The following is an 18,681-nucleotide window of genomic DNA, read 5'->3' on the forward strand; positions in this document are numbered from 1 at the left end:
GACCAGGTGGGGGTCCAAGGTTAAAGACTTGGCCCAGTGTGAAAACACAAGCAAGCTTCACACAGAACAGTGTGCAAATGGTCTAAAGATTCAGAGAAAGTAAAGACAGCCACAGCTCAGCAGCAGATTGCTCCAAAGCTGTAGGAGGTAGAATAGTCCCAGCACTTCACTTGGGAAAACAAGCAAAAGAAAAGAAATGGTAGTCAGCCATTGAGAAATTTTAAAAAACAGAACATAGATCGAGTGTATCTAGCCCCCTCCAGTGGCACTGAGGGCTTATTTATCAGACTGGTGGTGCAAGGGGAATGGCAGCCATGGCTCAGGGCACTTGGCCCCAAAAGGAGAAAACTATCTTCCTAGGAAAGTGTATGATGCTTCCTTCAGACGCCTCCGAGAATGGAAATGTCAGCTCCATGCAAAAGCCAAAACCTGATGTCAGGACCCAGCCTTCTGTACAAAAGGAAGAACTAAGAACGCTTAGCTCTTGGTAAGTATAACCGCTCTTCTGGATGAAGCTGCTGTGTACACATCTGTCTCTCTAGGGGGCTCTGGCAGTGTGTCCCAGGCTCCTAGCAACCCCACATTTTGCAATGTAATGTGGTCCCCAGAGACCTCAGCCAGTTTATCTGTCCTAATGCACCACAGCTTTTTTGCTGAGAGACATGTATCACACCCCTACTAAGTTAGGCTCTAGACTCAAAAGACAGTAGTGGCAGGAAGCTAAACCCAGAGTACAGGAATAAAGAGCAAACCAACCACAACTTTAAATCAGTTTATTGACACAGTAACACAACACACTTGCCTCCCTAACACCCCCACCCCCTCACCCAATCTAGATCTCTCCCCCCCTTGGAACAAGCTGTTCCTTGAAACAGAAAAGGGCAGGCCACTTGTACAGCCCCAGTCCCACCCCTAGGCCCTGTGGAGCAGGGTCTCAGGCACTACTCAGACCTGTTAGCGGGGTGGGGTGGGGGTGTGCGGTGAGCACTACACTCAGCCAGGCAGAGGCAGCCAGATCGTCCACAACCCCCAGGCCCTGAGTCGCTATTCTTCCTCTCTGCTCTTCGTGACCCTAGGAAGGAGACAAATCCAGGGCCTGGGCCTACAGCCAGGAGCAAGAACTCCTGCTGTGATCTGAGAATTCGAGTTTGGCTAGTGTTTTTTTAAGGCCCAGGTACCCCAAAAAAAAAGCCCTGGTGGAAGGAGTGAACTTCAATGCCCCTATTAAAAATGCACTGATAACATGAAACAGATTAAGCCAGCTTAACCAAATGCCAGAATAACACTAAGCTGTAAAGGAGGGATCAGACCTGCTTTCTCCAGGCCAGATTCAAATGCACACAGAAAAGCCCAGTGTCAAAAAACACAAGGACACTGCCCCGGGGCTGAAAAGCCTATACTCAGGAGCCCCTGGGTGACAGGAAGCAAGGAAAGAAAATACACAAGTTTTAAAAACCAAAAAAGAAAGCCCAACAGCTGGGGAACCTGAGCCTGACAGTGCTGCCCACCAACCCTCCAGGCCTTGCCCCCAGACCCAGACAGTCCCTCCCCCTCTAGGCAATGTCCTCCCCTAGGCTAGATAGAGCACATCACACAGCGCAGTTTAAAAAGCTTCTAATGCCAGTTCATAAACATCTTCATTTACTATTGGTGATTACATGTGAATAATATGTTTATACTGTTCTTTATGGAAAACAATTTCAACGAGTCAACTCCAAGAACACAATAGGCAACCCTCACCCTGAGCCCCTCGCCGTCCTTCCCCGGACAGCAAGGAGCCCCCTCCTCTGTCCCAGGGCTGCCTGACTTCCCCTCGTTCCCGTTCCCCACTGTGGCTCTTGGGCAAAGCATCCTCTATGACCATTAGTCCTCATCGGACAAGTTCTGGTCCAGGGGGTAAACCATGAACATCACATCTGGCCGAGAGGGGACACAGGGATGGCCTGGACGCACAATCTCAAAGCCCAAGAAGCTGAAGGTCTTCAGGAGCGGAGCTGCAGAAGATAAGGGTATAAAAAGGATTTTGATAAGAAATACAAGAAGAAGAGGCTCAAATCAAGGAAAAAACCCAAACGAAAATGGGATAAATAAGCACTAGGCCTTCTCTAAAGACCCTTCAGACACTCCCCCCATGATTGCCCAGGTTTGTACGGCAAACTAAAGGGCCCCACCTCATATATCAGAGCCCCCTTTTCCCCTCCCCAGTCCCCCATTTTCTGGGAAGAAGGTCTTCGATTGCTTTGACTCCTCACCTCTGTCTTCCCGGCCCTTCCTGAAGCATATGAAGACGTAGTTCACTTTCATCTTCTCTTCAGCAAACTCTAGCAGTGCTAACAATCTGCAAGAAGCAAAGAAAACTCAGGCCCACTACCACCTCTCTAGCCTTCCCAACCACCCACCCCAAAAAGGCTTATAGAGAAACTTCAAGGAGGAGGTTCTTATTTCAAGACCCCAGGAGCCCTACATTCCGAAAAAAAATAAGCCACAACCTCTTCAGAAAAATGTTACTGAATTATCTCTTCCTAGAATAGGGGTTCTTCCTCTGAAACTAACCAACTTAAGTAATGCAGTTCATAAGACAGTATGGGACCTAGGGGAAAAAAACAGTTTTTCAAGGGCTTTCCAAAGGTGCCAAGTTTGATAATGATCACCTGCCACTGAGAGACTCTGGGCCCTCACACTGCAGAAAAGGATTTCCTCAAGAGGTGGAAGTCACTCAAGAGAACGCCATCCTCAGGACTGTTTCTCACACACCTGGCTGCTTGGAGGGTCTGACCCAATCCAATGAAATCCCACCGGATCTCTGAGCTTCCTGGCCTTTTAAACTGCACCACTGTATGGTGGCTCAAGGAGGATTTAATGTCTGCTGGGAAGAGTGAACTATGGGCGATTAATGACAGGGATTTGGTTAATGTGATAATGATCTGCTTTAATTATAACCCAGAGCAGGCCTGTTTTACTGGCTAAAAATAACCTGCCTGTTACAAAAGGGTATCTGCTTGGGAGGCCTAGAGCTAAGGGAGAAGGCAGACCCTCTACTCCTCTGTTCTCCCCAGTAAGCACATGCCACTCTCTGGAATGGGACCCCCTTCCCCATTTGCTCCGCCCCCTCTCCCAGTCCTTGCTCCTTACCCTTCTTTGCTCCCATCAGCTAATAATCCATCTGGGATTTCTACAAACAGGCTCTGGCTGGACAGGACTGCATCCCAGGAAGAGACCTTCACCTCGGTGACCTCATACTGGAAGTGGACGATGTGAGGTTTTCCATCGTTCACAGGGAGGTCCTGGGTCACAGTGAGCTTCTCGTCCTGGGAAGAGATCAGGTCAGGGGACATGTCACTACCGCTTCTGGCCACATCTAGGCTCCCTAACCTAGGTGTACTGCAAGTCCCCTTAGGCCAGTCTCAGGGTAGCATGGGACAAAGGGCACGCTGAAAATGTAGAGCTGTATGCTGGTTTCATGGAGCCGTCATTCATCAGGTACTAAGACAGGTGATGTCGGCTAAAAGCCAGTGTGGTGGAAAGCGAAACATTTACCACACGTCCACTAGATGCCAAGTACTGTGCAAGGTGCTTTCCTATATTTCAATCACCACAATAAGCACTTGAGGTAGGCATTAATATCCCCATTTGAAATCAGATATTAGGGGCTCTGAACAATTAAGCAACTGACCCAAGGCTCCAGCTAGTAAACGGCAGGCTTGAGATTCAAACCAGGCCTCCCTAACTCAAAGCCCATGCTTGCCTCCCACCCCCCTCAACACCACACTCTTTCCCTTTCCCCTCTGAAAGAGAAATATTAGAAATAAATGAGGATATACGTGAGGGCTTGGCTGGGGGCCAGCCTGCTTCCAGGCAGACCACAGGATCCATGTTGTGTCCCCTGGCCACAGTCTCAAGAGACCAGACCTCAGCCACCCTTCTACCTTTCAATGCCATTCTTAGGGAGAAGCTAATCCAATTTCTGGGCCTCAATCACAGGAGAGTAAAAGCCAGCAAAGGGCTGGCTGCCCCAGCCCAGACCGTTCCAGGGCAGTCCCAGGGTTTTCTAACGCCCCTGGGCCGTGCCCTATGCTGCCAGGATAATAGGAGATTGAGATGCAAGGCTCTCTCTCCTTACCCGCCCCCTTCCCAATCAGACTGGACTGAAGCCAGAATGCCAAGGGGTGAGGACGATGGGAAAATTCCTCCCGGCCCTTGGTATTTCTCAAGAGAAACTAAGGAAGGGGTAGTTCCAGAAAGAGCTCTCCCACACCCCGACTCTTCCTCCCACTCTGGACCCTGAACCAGCACTAAAATGCTGACCACCAAGCTAAGAAGATGGCAGGGTGTCCTGCTTGGTGCCGATATCCTCCTAGTACTCCCCAAAAGCCACAGAGCAGCCTCAGTTAAGAGTCCTTCCCAATCCCCCTCTTGGCCTGGCCTGAGTCAGAAGACAGGAAAGTATTTACTGCCCTTAAGCAGCAGCAGTGCAGCGGAGCCTGAGAAGGCTCTGCTCCAAGCCTTCTGCCCCGAGTCGTCCTTACCTTATATATTAGAGCTGAGAGAGAAGGATCCCTGCCGCCCCCTCGCCCACCGGGGATCTTCGACAGTGGGTGAGGGGCATCAGGAGCACCACAGAGGCCCCGGAACAATGTGCCTGCAGCACTGGAGCTGGGGACAGTTACTCAAAGGCAAAATACTACTGCAAGAGACAGAGAAGGAGAGAGTAGATTTAACTCAACAGGACTTGAAGATGTAACTCAACATCCCACCCCAACCACAGCCTTGGCTTTCCCTAAACAGGTGCTCTAGGGCTACACCACTGGCCCAGCCTTTGGGCTTCAGCTTCAGAACTACTACTGCTCTCAAATGGTAGGAACCCACCATCCTGCAGAGGCATAGCGAGTCCAGCTGGATATGGGATCCGAGGGGCACCTGTCAGACACCAAACAAACCTCTGTGCTGGCAGACCTTGGGAGGAATAGATCCAGGCTTGCCTGCTAGACGGAGAGCCCCTTTCCTCACCCCGACTGTGTCTCAACAACCTATGTGGCAAAATCACAAAGCCTACACAATCACTGTAGGCTGAAGAGGCAAACAGGCCTCAGGACGTCACATGGGATGGGTGCCGTGTCCCTGAGGGACTCCCAAGGCCACTTTCCCAATGATGACCTCCTCCCTGACCTAAATAGAGGAACTGGACAGAAATCACTTAGCCAAATCTGTCTAGGGTCAAGAACTGAATTAAATCCAGGGATTTGGCTCCCAGAGAGTATTATGGTATCTTGTTTGTCCCTTGTGTGCCACCAAATGCTGGGCTTCCCTGCCCTTCGTGGCTAGAACCTGACCTGGGCATGTGAATTTATGTAATGCTGACATGGTCAGAATGGACACTCAGGTTCGTAGTACTGCGGGTGGGATGAGGTGTTGCTGGGAGGAGGTATACATGCTATGACCTAAGCAAGGAAGCCAATAATCACCTGGCAGGTGTCCCTACTGGCCCACCGTGATTTTCAGGTGGACCCAGCAAGGCTCCAGATCTACTCCACTGCCTTCTTTGAATCCAGTTTAATGGCTCCTTAGTCTGAGATGTAGCTCACTCACAGGCCACGGGCAAGTGAAGGAAAGGGGTAAACTGTCTGTGCATGTACACCTGACTCAGCCAGCGCACCCAACTGTGCACGTCTCTTCCCAGCGAGGCATTTAACCATGTCGTTTTGGTAGCTTGAATCAGACATAGGGGGAGTATTTACACCACAGACATCAACAAATGCTATAAATCAAGACTGTTTTTCCCCCTGAAAACCAGTTGTAAAATAATGTAAGACTCCATACTTCACAATGTCTTTTGCTTTATATGGCATGGCATGCCAGATTTGGGTTTTTCACTTAGGCTCCAAGCCACAGACCTGAACTCACACCTAACGTGGTGCCAAAGGAGCAGCCCACTGCGACCCTCAATAGTAAAAGAGACCAGTATAAGCATTCCAAACCCATCACTGCTCTAGCTCGGCTCCTCTGTTCTCTCAAGGATTTCAACCTGGGGCCTGAAATTACACTTGTAAATTTCACTGGGAGATGGCATTCCTGGGGCAGTGTCAGTGGGCCTAGGGCAGCATCCACATCTGGGGGTGATGACCACATGCACCACCTCCTGCGCCTCTGGAAAGCCTCACCTCCCCCACTCCTGGCCCCATCAGGAGATGCGAGGAGAAGGTCGCAACCGAGGACAATGCTACTGTTTTCAAGGATGGGACTTAGTTTCTACTAGGGACAATGAGTTGTCATAATCCCCCTTTCCAGTGTGTTAAGGGATCAAATAATAGTGTCCAGGCCAGAAAAACTAGAAGACAAGGGTGGGAGCTTCCCCAAGCAAAGGCGCACACACATCCCACGTTATAGGGTTCCCTTCCCATTCCCTAGTGACCACTTCAGACCCCCAGAGAATGCTGGCTTGCTTGTACTGGTCAGTGGAGCTCCAAGGGCTGGGCAAACCTCTAGGGTAGACAGATGAGATGTAGCCTCGTATACCAGAAAAATTGCATAAGTTCACAAAACGACCAGATCATCGAGGCCCTTGTAGTTCTAGAATTCTGGTGCTAACCAACTTCAGACTCATACTTCCAGAGAAATTAATCTTCAACAGTCTCTAGATGGGAGTTACGCCTGACCTGCACTCCAACCACCATCTTGATTCTGAGCTAATTTTTACTTGCAAATGGCAGAAGCAATGAGACCAACCCACTGAAAAGATCAGAATAAAATGGGTTTTCTTTTTTTCGGATCCAGAATCCCCTGTCTTCCTAAAAAGAATACCTAGGGCCTGCCCTGTGTCCAGCACTAATCTGTGAGCTCATGATGTATCTGATGTCCTTACCTCACTGCTCTTCAAATAAATTCAAGAATTTATTCCATGTAATGAATCATTTACTTCCCCACTCACACACAAGGATCCTGGAAACTCTTTCGTCCTCCCCACAAAGTGTGCAGAGAAAGCAAGTGTATATGTGAGTGGGGGTGGGTATTTCAGGCCCTCACCCAGGTACCCAGTTCCCAAAGAGAAACAGCTGGGGTTTGGGATAAGCTTAGTAGATCGATCACAATAATTATCTTCATAATGAATCTGTTTTTAGTTACTTGCTGTCGGTGGCAAATTGCTTCTCTTAAAAAAACCTGTCATTTATGAAGTGAGAAAGGAAGGGAGATGGGTACAAATGTGGTGGTTAAAGAAATGAAGGGGCATAAAATTGCCCAGCAATGGCCTTATCTTCTTGTACTGACTTTAGTGTCCAAATGGTATTGTGGCACAGTATGCCACCAACCTCAACAGGAAGAGTGAATCCTGTGCGAACTTAAGCACAAGAGCAAGTGGCTTCTAAACACAAGTCTTCCTGTTACAGGATCCAAACCAAGTTAGGTTTCATATTCAGTTCAGTCATGTTGCTTCTGGCTCCAGTGCCCAGCTTTTTCCACTCCTTCCTCACTTCCTGCTCACTCCAGCGGGGGGCAGGACTGGTTTAATATCCACCACCAAAAGAATGATTTAAGAAACTCAGTCTAGAGGCTGAAAAGATCACAGCTGATTAAGAAGCATCAAATGTACCAGACTGAACCCAAACATCCAGCTGGGCTGGCCCTGCTTTTGGAGAAGAATAAAATATACCATTGCTGGAAATGGTGGTGTCAGGTATCCAAGTCAATTCGGAAAAGAGATGGGAGATTAGAACCGATCTGTTAGTGCCTTTTATTTTCTCAGTTGTTATCAGACAGGCCCTTTGGAAACACTCCTCAGGATACACGAGTGCTACCGACCTAGCACATCCTGCTGCCTCTAATTTAAAGCATTCTGGGACTGTTGTCTGAAATGTCCTTAGCAGGTTATAATTACATACACTGGCTACAGACTGGCAGTGTATGGAGCAGATGTATTCCTGGGGAATGTTGCTGGTAAATCACATTTTTATAATTCAAATCCTATTTTTAATCTCTAGAGTGCTCGCTATTTAAAGGAAATAACCTTACATCTCTTGATAATGTAAAGGATCTGTTAAAAATCACTTCCAGTTGACTTTCTGTCAGTTTTGATTTTTATATTTACTTTGCTCAAAGCACAGCCTGCTACATACAGATTTAATATAAAAGTAATTGTGTGGCTAACTTCCATTCAGCTAAATCTAACAAGTAACTTGAATTCATATTCTCCTTCATATACTTTGATCATGTTTCACTTCAATCAGTGACCTTAGCTTGTTCAGGTCTGCACCCTTTCTCTCTGGTTACTATTACATGTCAAGAGGAGAGTCAGATGGCCTTGGTATTACCTACCTTGTGGTATCAAGTGAAGTCATGAAAACCACATTCCCAAGCACTCGACATTCACTCCCCTCCTTCACCCTCTTCTGACCCATTCTTGTCTCTGACCCTGCCTCACAGAACACCCTCTAGGGTGCCCTGACTTCCCTTACACACGCTGCCCTTACTCTGAGACTAGCAAGGTCTCTGATGACTAGTCCCTACACAAAGAGGGACCAATCCAGGGCTGCCCATCACATTTAGCTAAAAGGAAACAGGAAGAAAGGTGAGAGGTGATGGCCGCCTCCAGTCTAGTGTGAGTACAGAGGCTGATTTCCAGCTGCCAATTCCCTTTCCATATGACAAAGGTGCCCTGGTCAGATGCCAAGCGTAAATCATTTCACTAGAGCTATTCCATGTGCCAAAGGGAGTCTACTTGCTTATAAGCATAATTATAAAGAAAATGACATCACCCGATTATGAAGAAAATGACATCACCACTCTGAATCACACACTGAAAGCAAAATTGGGTTTTGGTTGATTCTCCACAAGAAACACACGTGTGGCAGCTAGAATATCGGTGCCTCTGAGATTTGCTTATCTTATTACACTGCTGATACTGGTACATCTTCCACCAAAGGTAGGCACAACTATATAGGCTATCAGAGGTTGATGGATAGCTAAATACTCATGCTTTCAAATAAGACCTTAAGTTTACATTTTAAGTACCTCAATCTGGTTTGTATAGTGAAGTCATCCATCACCCAGTTCCAGCCTCTTCCCAGGATAGAATCACATCAATGTTTATAGAGTATCAAAGGCCTAGGAAATTTTCTTAAGGTATATCTTATACAAAGCATTTTATTCTGCTGCTAACAGGAAACTACCTGTTTTGTCCACTTCAAGTAACAAAGTTCTTGCTCACCTACTTGGCCATTTCTAATTTCCAATTAGGCTTCACTGCCTCCGAATCATGGCACCAACTTGAATCAACATTGCGTACTGTTTCAAAAAGGGATGAATTACTCTTTTTTTCTAGAAACGCACATATGTAACATCCCTCTACCCCACTCCTCAGTCCTCTTTTTTTATATTTCTGAGCAGCTCTGAGGCTAAATTTGGATTTCTTGGCAGAGTGAGGAATTACTATTATTAGTTCACACTGCTTTCTGAAGCATACCTCCAATTTGGGGGGATTCTTGACTATACTAGGAGTCTCTCTCTATAGGACGACCTTGAAGGCACATCGTAGAAAAACTTTCTCTCCCTATCACCCCACACCCAACAAGTCATAATGCCAAAAAATAAGAATTAACCAAAACCACATTCTTAGGGGTAGGGACAGAAATGCCATTACCCAGGGAACCAGTCAGTGAGGATGCTCAAGGTAGCTCTCATGTGCCCTTGTGTCCTGCCCCGCCCCCCCACACACACACACACAAACCACCTGTAGAACCAAATGCTTCTCCTCAAAACGCATCAGACACAGATTGATCATAATATGGAATATCAAGCCAGGAAGAGTTCTTCTCCACATACTGTACTGCAAGACTAGACAGAGTCTGTCTTCCCGCCCCCGGCAGGAAGATCCTGCAAATCTAGAAAGAGATAGGCCATGAAGCTTGATTTCCTTTCATTTAAACCTCATGTTCAAAAACTATAATAAAAGTGCTTGTACTTGTGTCTTCTTCCTTCCCCCACCATCAGGAACTTTGACATTTTGGAGGTACTAATCAGAACAAAATTGGAAAGGAAGAGCCTTGTTTTCAAAACATACTGCAGGCTCCTCTGCAACTGTTTCTTCCAGGAAACCAAGCCTCCACCTCTTGAGTATTCCACTCCAGCCAGGGAAGCTGGAAAGCCCATCCCCCACCCCAAGGGAGCTAAACTCCCAGCCAGCTCCCCCCTCTGCGGATATAAAACACCAAGAACACCGAGGGGGACGAACATCCGGCTCTTATCACAATCCCTGGTTAGGGCTCTACCAGGATTCCTTTTAGAAAGTTAAGGGCAGGCCAAAGGAGTCTGGGAAACATGCTATGGAAACAGGATTGCCGTAACTCAAGAAACCAGACACCCTGCACACACCGCCCCACCCCCAGGCCAAAGTGGAAGAGCTTGATCCAAGGCCGTGCTCCAGCCCAGGCCCTGGCAGGCCAGCTGGCTCCTCCCTCCACCTGCCTGTCACACAGCCAAGCCCCTCAAATTACCAACACTCTTAAGCAAGGGCCCTGGAGACAAGCAAGCCTGTTTTGCCACTTAGGAAGCTGGAAGGAATTTGCAAGTTAAGCGAACCCAACCCCCTCTTTTTACATATAAGCACACTGGCTAAGCCAGAACTAGAACTCAGGTCTCTCAACCTCAAGGTCAGTGAAGACTCCTATGTGCTGGTCCCAAGTGCTCATCTCTCAGGTCTCAGCCTGCGAAGGACTTGGCACCTAGACCAGCTCGGTTTCCAGGACTCCAGAGAATGCCTGCTGAGACCACACCACCTTCCAAACCCCACTGCCAAGACCAAAACGTAAAAGAGTAGAAAAAATCTAGCTCCGGTATCCCTTGTATGGGCTTTCCTGTCAGTTCCTCTGCTTCCCTCCCCCTCCCCTGCACTCCATCCTGTTCTCATACCTGTTCTCTATCCTTGGAACACACACAGCTTTCTCTACAAGTAACACCTTTTGCATCCAGACCAAGTATATATCCACCTCCACCTCCTCAGCTCCAGAAGGGCTGGATTAGAGATGGAATAAACGAGGGGTGTGCAAAGCAAGATGGACATGGAAAGTCACAAAAAAGGAAAATGTAAGAGCAGACTGGGACCGCAGGTAAAGGGAGCTTGGCAGTTGGGGTAATGGGTCAAATGGGACCATAACAAACCATGAAATGAGTGAATTTTCTTTCTGTATGTAGGGAATAAACAGAGGTGTGGGGACTAGATAAAGAGTCTGAGAATGAAAATGGCTAATGACGAGTAACTCGAGGTAGGAGAATTTAAAAGGCTGTTGTGGGTATCTTGGGTTTTTCTGGACAGTACCTGGGAGATAGTACCTGAAGACAAGGCCCTTTTCAGTAGAGAAAGAACTGAAACCCATGAAAGGAATATGATGTAAAGAGTCTTCTAGGGGGAGGGGGTGGGAGGCAGTGTTTCTCAACCCTGGCTGCACATTAGAAAGAATTAACGTAGGAAAGCTTTAAAACTATATACTAATAGTAAGGTCCCACCCTAGCCAAATTACAGAGATCTTTGAAGGTAGGGCCCAGGTGATTGATTTTTCAGCTGTGCAGCCCGGGATGAGAAACATTTAGACACAAAAAAAAGCTGAAACCCCGACTGGACTATTGAAGAATGGTGCTGCTAAAGGAGTGAGAAATGGCAAATTAGAGACTATTTTAGTGAGAAGGGAGCCCAAGTTTGAGAGGAACCTTGATGGGTAGTTAGAGCCCTGTGTGAAGAAAAGCAATGAAGAAGGTATGTCTGTAAGAGGAACTAAAGTCTAGTTCTGGACAGACCAAGGCACAATTTAAGGAGGATTTTCAGGGAACGATCTGCTTGTAACACAATGAGGCCCAAGTGAGGGGCAGAGGCCACAAGGCCAAATCTGGGAACAAAGGGTCCGGTGTGGGGAACGAATGGGTTTCAGACTCATTTTGGAGGGGACAGCAACAAGTCTAGGGAAAAAAGAAGACAATTAGACCTAAATTTTAAATGGAAGCCATTCTGATGTATGAGAAGCAACTGGGGTTAAGAATTGTGGGGAATCAGGAAGTTTCAAAGAAGAGTTTGGGGTAGAAACATGGAGTATGTATGAGGGAGAGAGGGAGGACAAGGGCTGCCCTGGGGAAAAAGAGAGAGATACAGAGAGGAAAACTGAACAATGAATTCGGCCTCGTTTGGGCAGGGGGAAGTATATATGATGTAAGTTTAGAAACCACTGGTGCTGTTTCAGGAAGATGTGCAGCCTTTCCAATTAATGGGGTAAGGCGGGGGTCAGGTTTTGAGGGAGGAAATTTGCAAAGGCCCGGCGTCCAGAGTATAGAGGCACTGGAGGTAGGAAGAGAGGGTAAGCCTTCCACAGAAGCCTGGGTGGGCTGAGTTCTGGGGTGTAATGATCTAAAGATGGGGTTCAGTTAAGACGGGAGGAGTAAAGAGTAAAAACGAGTTCCAGTTGAGAGTGTTTAAAGGGCAGAAGTGTTTAGAAGAGTGTTGGGGGGAAACCCCATTAGAGGAATAGGATGGAAAATAGTCAAGTCCAAAGGGTTTGAGAAATAAAAGGAATGACGATGGGAGACAGGGAAAACGGGGCCTAACTGGGAAACGGGTGTTGAGAGAAGGTGGGAAAAGATGAAGCGGGAGTGAGGGACCAAGAGGGGGGCTGGGCATCATTGTAAAGACTGTTAGGCCTGAGAGCCGTGGTGGGTGACGGGTGGGGGTAATGGGTCCAGTTGAGAACTGAAGGATGGAACCTGACTTGAGGCGGAGGGGACAGCGGCGTCTGGTTGGAGGGCGCAGTCTGAATTAGGGAAGGGATTCAAAGGGTAGGGTTAAGTGACTTAAAGGGAGAGGAAGATTTGAGGAAGATGGGAAACAATTTGGAGGATGTGGATGAGGAAGAAAGCCCACTTTGGAAATGGGGCACCGTTCGGCGGAGCTGAAGGGAAATGGGGACTTGATTGGAAGGTTGGGTCCCGATGTGTGGGGGCTTTACAGGAGGAGGAGGCCCGGATGAGGGGGATGGGCCAGGCTGGCGGGAGGGGGGCTAAAGGACGGAAGGAGGCCCCGTTGTGGGGCTGGGGCTCGGACTGGGGTGGCTGAAGTGGGGAAGGGACCCAGTGCCGAACGGATGGGGCCGTGTTAGCGGGACTGGGGCCGCTGGTTGGTGGGGGAGGAGGCCCTCTGGAACAGATATGGGGAAGATGGGGGCGGGGAGCCTGGGCCGGGCCGTTACCTGTCCTGGGTGTTTATCATCCTCGGCGGCTCTGCTCAGGGTGGGAGGAGGCGGCGCAGGGAGTGGGTAGGTGGATGAGTGGGTGGGTGTGGGGTCGCGCGCGTGGGGCCGATCTCTGCGGGCTAAGTCCCTGTCAGGCCGCGGGCCCAGAGCCCTCCTCCTGCCTCAGCGAGCGCCTGCCTCCAACTGACCCTCCCCGGCCGCCGCCGACGCCGCCGCAACCGCCCCGCCCCCGAGTGCCTCATCTGCATAGACCCACCCCAGTGCCGCGCGGTGTCCTGGGAAACTGGGGCGCACAACAAAGGGCAAAGTACCGCCCCGCCTCCGCGCAGGCGCACCAGGGGCCGGTAGCGGGGGGTGGGGCGAGGGTCCGGATGAGGAGCAGTTTTGGGGGTTGGCTGTGGCCATGGCTGTGGCAATGCTGCCCAAAAGATGCGTTGTATTTCAAATAGAGTTTACTGAGCTTTGACCCGACCTAGACTTTGCCCCTACTCCTTGTTTGCTTGGGGCCAAGGAGGGCTGTGTCATTTGTAGGCCCTAGGAGGATATTTTATTAAAACAAAATCTGAATTCTAAGAGTACTAGACACATATTAGCGCCATTCCCAGACTAGGCCCAGGCCCACAGATCTCATTTTCCTCAGCTCGTAATGCAGATCAATAACCTCAGCTGTCAGTTCAGATCAACAATCTCTGCACCTTTCTGAAGACATATATTTCAGGTCAATAGTTAAGTCCTGACACTGGCTGATGGTCCTCTGAAGCCAAATCTCTTTAGGTCAGGATCACAGTCACCTGACAGCAGCAGGGAAGCCATCACTAACTTGTTCAGAGTCACTTTAGATCACAATCACGCAAGGCTACAATCACCTCCATTCACTCATTATTGGTGCTGGTCCTTACCACAGATCAATGACTATCACTGGTGCAGGAAACTCTCAGAGCACACCCACTGCAGGCCACAATCACAGGCACTTAACACAATCATCAAAGCTTCCAACTCTATTCATAGTCAATCCAGATTGCAAACAAAAGACGTCACATTATTTTACATCACAATGAAGCACTGCCACCTCAAATCCTATTCACTTATTCAACAAATAATTATTGAGCAGCTACTTACTGTGTGCTCCAGGCTTGTGCTAGAGTCCTGGAATACTCAGTGATCAACTAGTCAAAGTTCCTGCCTCAGATGTCACAATCTGATCAGATGGAGAGACACAAAGAGGCCGTCACAATATGAGGTAAATGTTCAATCTGAGGGAGACTACAGAGAAAGTAGGTAATGAGCTTCTCAAAAAGTCTGATCACAGTCACTCCAGATCAGAGGTCACTATGACCTCCAGTTTGTAATAGCTCCAAATCACAAATGTCCCACATTAGAACCATCTCAGGACACCATTACGCTACTTAACAACATGCTTTTGGTTTTCAGATGATGGGAATGCAGGCATGAAAGAAAGTTTGGAGCTGCCAAACTAAGACTTTTTCAGCAAAAACCGAAATGGTAAATGATACCAGAATATCGCTAGATATTTAAACAAGGCTGGTCCCATACTCTGGCTCATTTTAGATACACCAACTTGTCCCCTTGGCTATCCCTACCTGCTTTTCCAAGTTCAGACTAGCTATGTTCTTACATTAGTACATAGCAGAATTGAACAATTAAACCCAGCCCCAATCCACTCTATCTCATAGTCCCAGAGACCTGGGTAATTTTCCTGGCCCTCAAAGGCAGCTGAGATGGCTCATTTCTGCCAGCCCATCCCCGGACAAGTAATCTTTTGGCCTGAAGGGCAGTTCTTGACCAATTGATCAGCAAATATCGAGAACTATGTGAATAATAGTGGCCACTTATTGAACATCATGCTAAAGCACTAATTTTTACAACAGCTCCCACTCCCATTTTACAGATGAAAATAATGAAACCTCAGGGAGATTTCGCCAACTAGTATTTATTGAGGGCCTATATGGATCAGGAAAATTAATTAATTTGCTCAAAGCTAGTAAGTGGTAGAGTTAGAGTTGCCTGATCCTGTGCTTTGTCTGGACTCACATGGTAGAGGAGTGAGAAGGTCCCTGCCACAGCTTGCTGTTTCAAGGGGTGACCACCCTGATTGGCCACCTGGCAAGCAAGTGAAAATTTCACAAAAATGGGGAGCTACCTGCCTCTAACCTGTGTTGTCTAATTATGATAGCTACTAGCCACATGCAGCTATTTAAATGTAAATTAATTAAAATGAAATAAAGTTAAAAATTCAGATCGTCAGTCCCATTACCCACACTTAACGGGTTTAATAGCCACATGTGGCTAGTGGTTACAGTACTGCACAGTGCAGATTTTCCATCAACACAGAAAGTTCTAGACAGTGCTATATCCCATCATTTCCCTATCCCTATTTATCTCAGTCATCACCACAGGTTTGAGCTCTGTCTCATTCATTATCACTTACATCCTTGTCCTCACACTGACAATAAGCCTGCCTTGCTCCCAGCTCCCTTGGCCCTAGCTACATCCTTCCTCTGTGCCCTCTGCAACCTGTGATCAGCAAATCCTTCCATATCCTCAGCCTTTTCTCAGGATGCTGCCTTCACCTCTTCACTTGACCTGACACCTGGTTATCCCCTATGGACACACTGCTTCTTTAGTATGCCTCTTAGGTGAAGGCTAATCTCTCATTCTCAGGTACCTCGTGGTCAGGGAATGGGTCAGATTATTCCTCTCCCACCCCCAATGCCATTTCTATAACCCTCCTTCCTACAGCACTTCCCCTCCTTCCTACAAAATCCCCGTTTTGGCTTTTGGCCCACTGCCTCTTTTCCACCCTAAATTTTGTTTTATTTGGTGAGCTCAGCATCCATGTGATGGCCTCTCCAACATCCTCTTCTCACTTCCTTGACCTCCTCATCTCCAGTGATATTTTACACAGCAGCTGCTCATTCCTATAGTCACCCTCAACTTTGTTTTCACCAAAAACCCATACCACTTCCAATATGTAGACTCCCTGACCACAACCTTTTCCTTAATTAATCCTCCCTCAGTCATTCTTTGACCCTTCTCATGAGCTCTGAGCCCTTGACCGCACTAATTTCTCATTATTCATGGGCCCCAGTTTTCATGGTCCTTCCTTTTAGCTTCGTTTCCATCATCCATCACTATAACCACTCTCTTGCCGCATCTCCTTTGGTACTTGCCTGGCAAAACCACTACTCTGGATAAATCCACCACCTGCCTTCTCAGTGCTTTTGCTAGAGCAAGATCACACCACCAGGTAGATTATTTTCACTCCACATTCATGATCCTCATCTCAAACCGCCTTTCCACACTGCCTGGGAATTCCTACTACATTTTTTCCATGAGTTTGCTTTTCCACTCTCCAAGATAACATATACTTATTCTCTCTCTGCAAAACCTCTACCCCTCTCATCTTAGCCTCTTATGGTCTTTTTTCCAGTTTTACTGAGATATAATTACAGCATCGTATTAGTTTTAGGTGTACAACATGATGATTGGATGTGTGTGTGTGTGTGTGTGTGTGTGTGTGTGTGTGTGTGTGTGTGTACCCTAGCTCTTATATTACTGAGGAAATAGAAGCAAAGGGGAGCTTTCTCTCATTCCTAACACAACCTGCAAACCTATCTGCCTCTCCACCCACCTGTATCTCTCCCCTCCTGGTACTAAGAAGAGTCCCCCTCCCTCACAAAAGACCAGGTAATCCCTCCACAGAAACTGTGTACTCCAGGCATGTACTAGAGCCCATCCCTTCTCCCCTTTTCAAGAACCTGGCTCCTACAATCTAATCTTTCCCTTCAGCACATAAACATGCTCTCCAATCCTTAAAAAAATAATAACACAGTGATTCTGAAAAACAGTTTGGCAGTTTCTTAAAAACTAATCATGCAACTACCAGATGACCCAAGAATTGCACTCCTGGGCATTTATCCAAGAGAAATGAAAACTTATGTTTACAAAACAAACAAACAAACAAACAAACAAACTTGGACACATATGTTATAGCAGCTTTATTCATATAGCCAAAAATTGAAACCAGCCCAGGTGTCCTTCAGTAGGTGAATGGTTAAACTGTGGAACATCCATACCATGAAATACAACTCAGCAATTTTCAATTTTAAAAATTAGGGTTGACCAGTTAGCTCAGTTGGTTAGAGCATGGTACTGATAACACTAAGGTTGCCATTTCAATCCCTGCATAGGCCACTGTGAGCTGCGTCCCCCTTAAAAGAGTCAACTAGGGCCGGCCGAGTGGAGTGTTGGATAAGAGCTGGCTTCGGATGCCAGAGGGCCCCGGTTCAGATCCCACATATGAGGGCCAGTGACACTGCCCTCTACAAGTAAGATGCTGAACAACAGCTCAACCTGGGGCTGGGCTGCCATGAGTCGCCGGCGACAGTGTAGGCTGCAGCCCCTGTTGCAGTGGGTTGCCATGGGCTATCGTGTGTAGCCAGCAGCCACCGTGTGTAGCCAGCAGCCACCGTGAGCGGTCAGCAGCCACCATGAGTGGCTGTCCAGAAGCCGGCGACTAATCTGCCTCGCCCTGGAAGAGCACATGATGGTGCCAACTTGGGCCAGTGAAGCAACGTCCTCCACAACTAGACTGAAGAACAAAAGGACAGCAACTTGTCTATTCCCCTTCCCCCAATTCCCCAGTCCTGTTCCCATCCCCTAATTCCCCAATAAAAATCTTTCAAAAAAAAAAAAAGTCAACTATGCCATTGTAGCATGAAAGCAATGTGTAACGAATGACCATGGCTGTTCTCCAATAAAATTTAAAAAAAAAATTATAAACATGTATTTAGCAACAACAACAGAAAGCTATAAGTTAGGTTACAGGGCAGAAGAGTCTGCTAGTCTCTAGGAACTGCTTGTGCAAACATGAGAGGGACAAACTCAAGGGAACAAAAACAGGTAATTGAGGAGAATATATGACAAGAGGTAAGATAGAGGTTGGAGGGGCAATCAGTGGGCCTCAGTTAGAGACTCAGTGTCTATAGGACCTCATCCAAAGAAGCTATATGGTGCCATGTGGTTCAGACAAATCTGAGCTTGGCTACTGGCTGGCTGTATGATTTTGGACTAGTCACATGGCTATTGAGGGCCTGTCTCCTCAGTGAAAAACAGGGGCCATGGTCCCTGCCCTGCCATGGGCATTAAATAAAATAGTGTATGTGAAAGTATCCCAGTATCTAGAAAATGTTCCATAAATGTAAATTCAGTCCCACTTCTCTCTGTGTAAAAATCTGCTCTCCAGAAAAGATTTGACAAAGGTGAATTTATAATAATAAAATTCATGAATGCTTACTATTCTCAAAAAGAAAGGAGAAATAGGGGTGGCCAAGTGGCGTGTTGGTTAAGAGTTGGCTTGGGACGCCAGCTCTGAGCAGCAGGGCCCCAGTTCGGATCCCACATGAGGGCCAGTGATGCTGCGCCCTCTACAGCTAAGATG

The 18,681-nt window shown here is 47.6% G+C and overlaps 2 protein-coding genes across 3 annotated transcripts in view; one reads left to right on the forward strand and one right to left on the reverse strand.

Annotated features, from left to right (window-relative positions):
• The window catches only part of ZNF609 (zinc finger protein 609), a 221,053-nt gene that overhangs the window by 193,060 nt on the left and 9,312 nt on the right, over positions 1-18,681 (forward strand). The window contains exon 10 of one of the 2 annotated variants that reach the window (XM_019630421.1): positions 361-1,231. The exons of the other annotated variant lie outside the window; for it this stretch is intronic. The gene's annotated coding sequence lies outside the window, so the exon portion shown is untranslated. Of the gene's footprint in view, positions 1-360; positions 1,232-18,681 lie in introns of those variants that run through there. 2 annotated transcript variants of the gene reach the window in all.
• OAZ2 (ornithine decarboxylase antizyme 2) lies at positions 760-13,421 on the reverse strand. Its single transcript, XM_019630426.1, is given in 6 exon segments — positions 760-1,994; positions 2,253-2,338; positions 3,133-3,308; positions 4,527-4,607; positions 4,609-4,684; positions 13,218-13,421. Coding segments are annotated over 6 exon segments (570 nt in total). The 5' UTR covers positions 13,238-13,421; the 3' UTR covers positions 760-1,863.

This window comes from Hipposideros armiger, unplaced genomic scaffold (assembly GCF_001890085.2).
Source record: "Hipposideros armiger isolate ML-2016 unplaced genomic scaffold, ASM189008v1 scaffold_910, whole genome shotgun sequence".
In the NCBI taxonomy this organism is placed as follows: domain Eukaryota; kingdom Metazoa; phylum Chordata; class Mammalia; order Chiroptera; family Hipposideridae; genus Hipposideros; species Hipposideros armiger.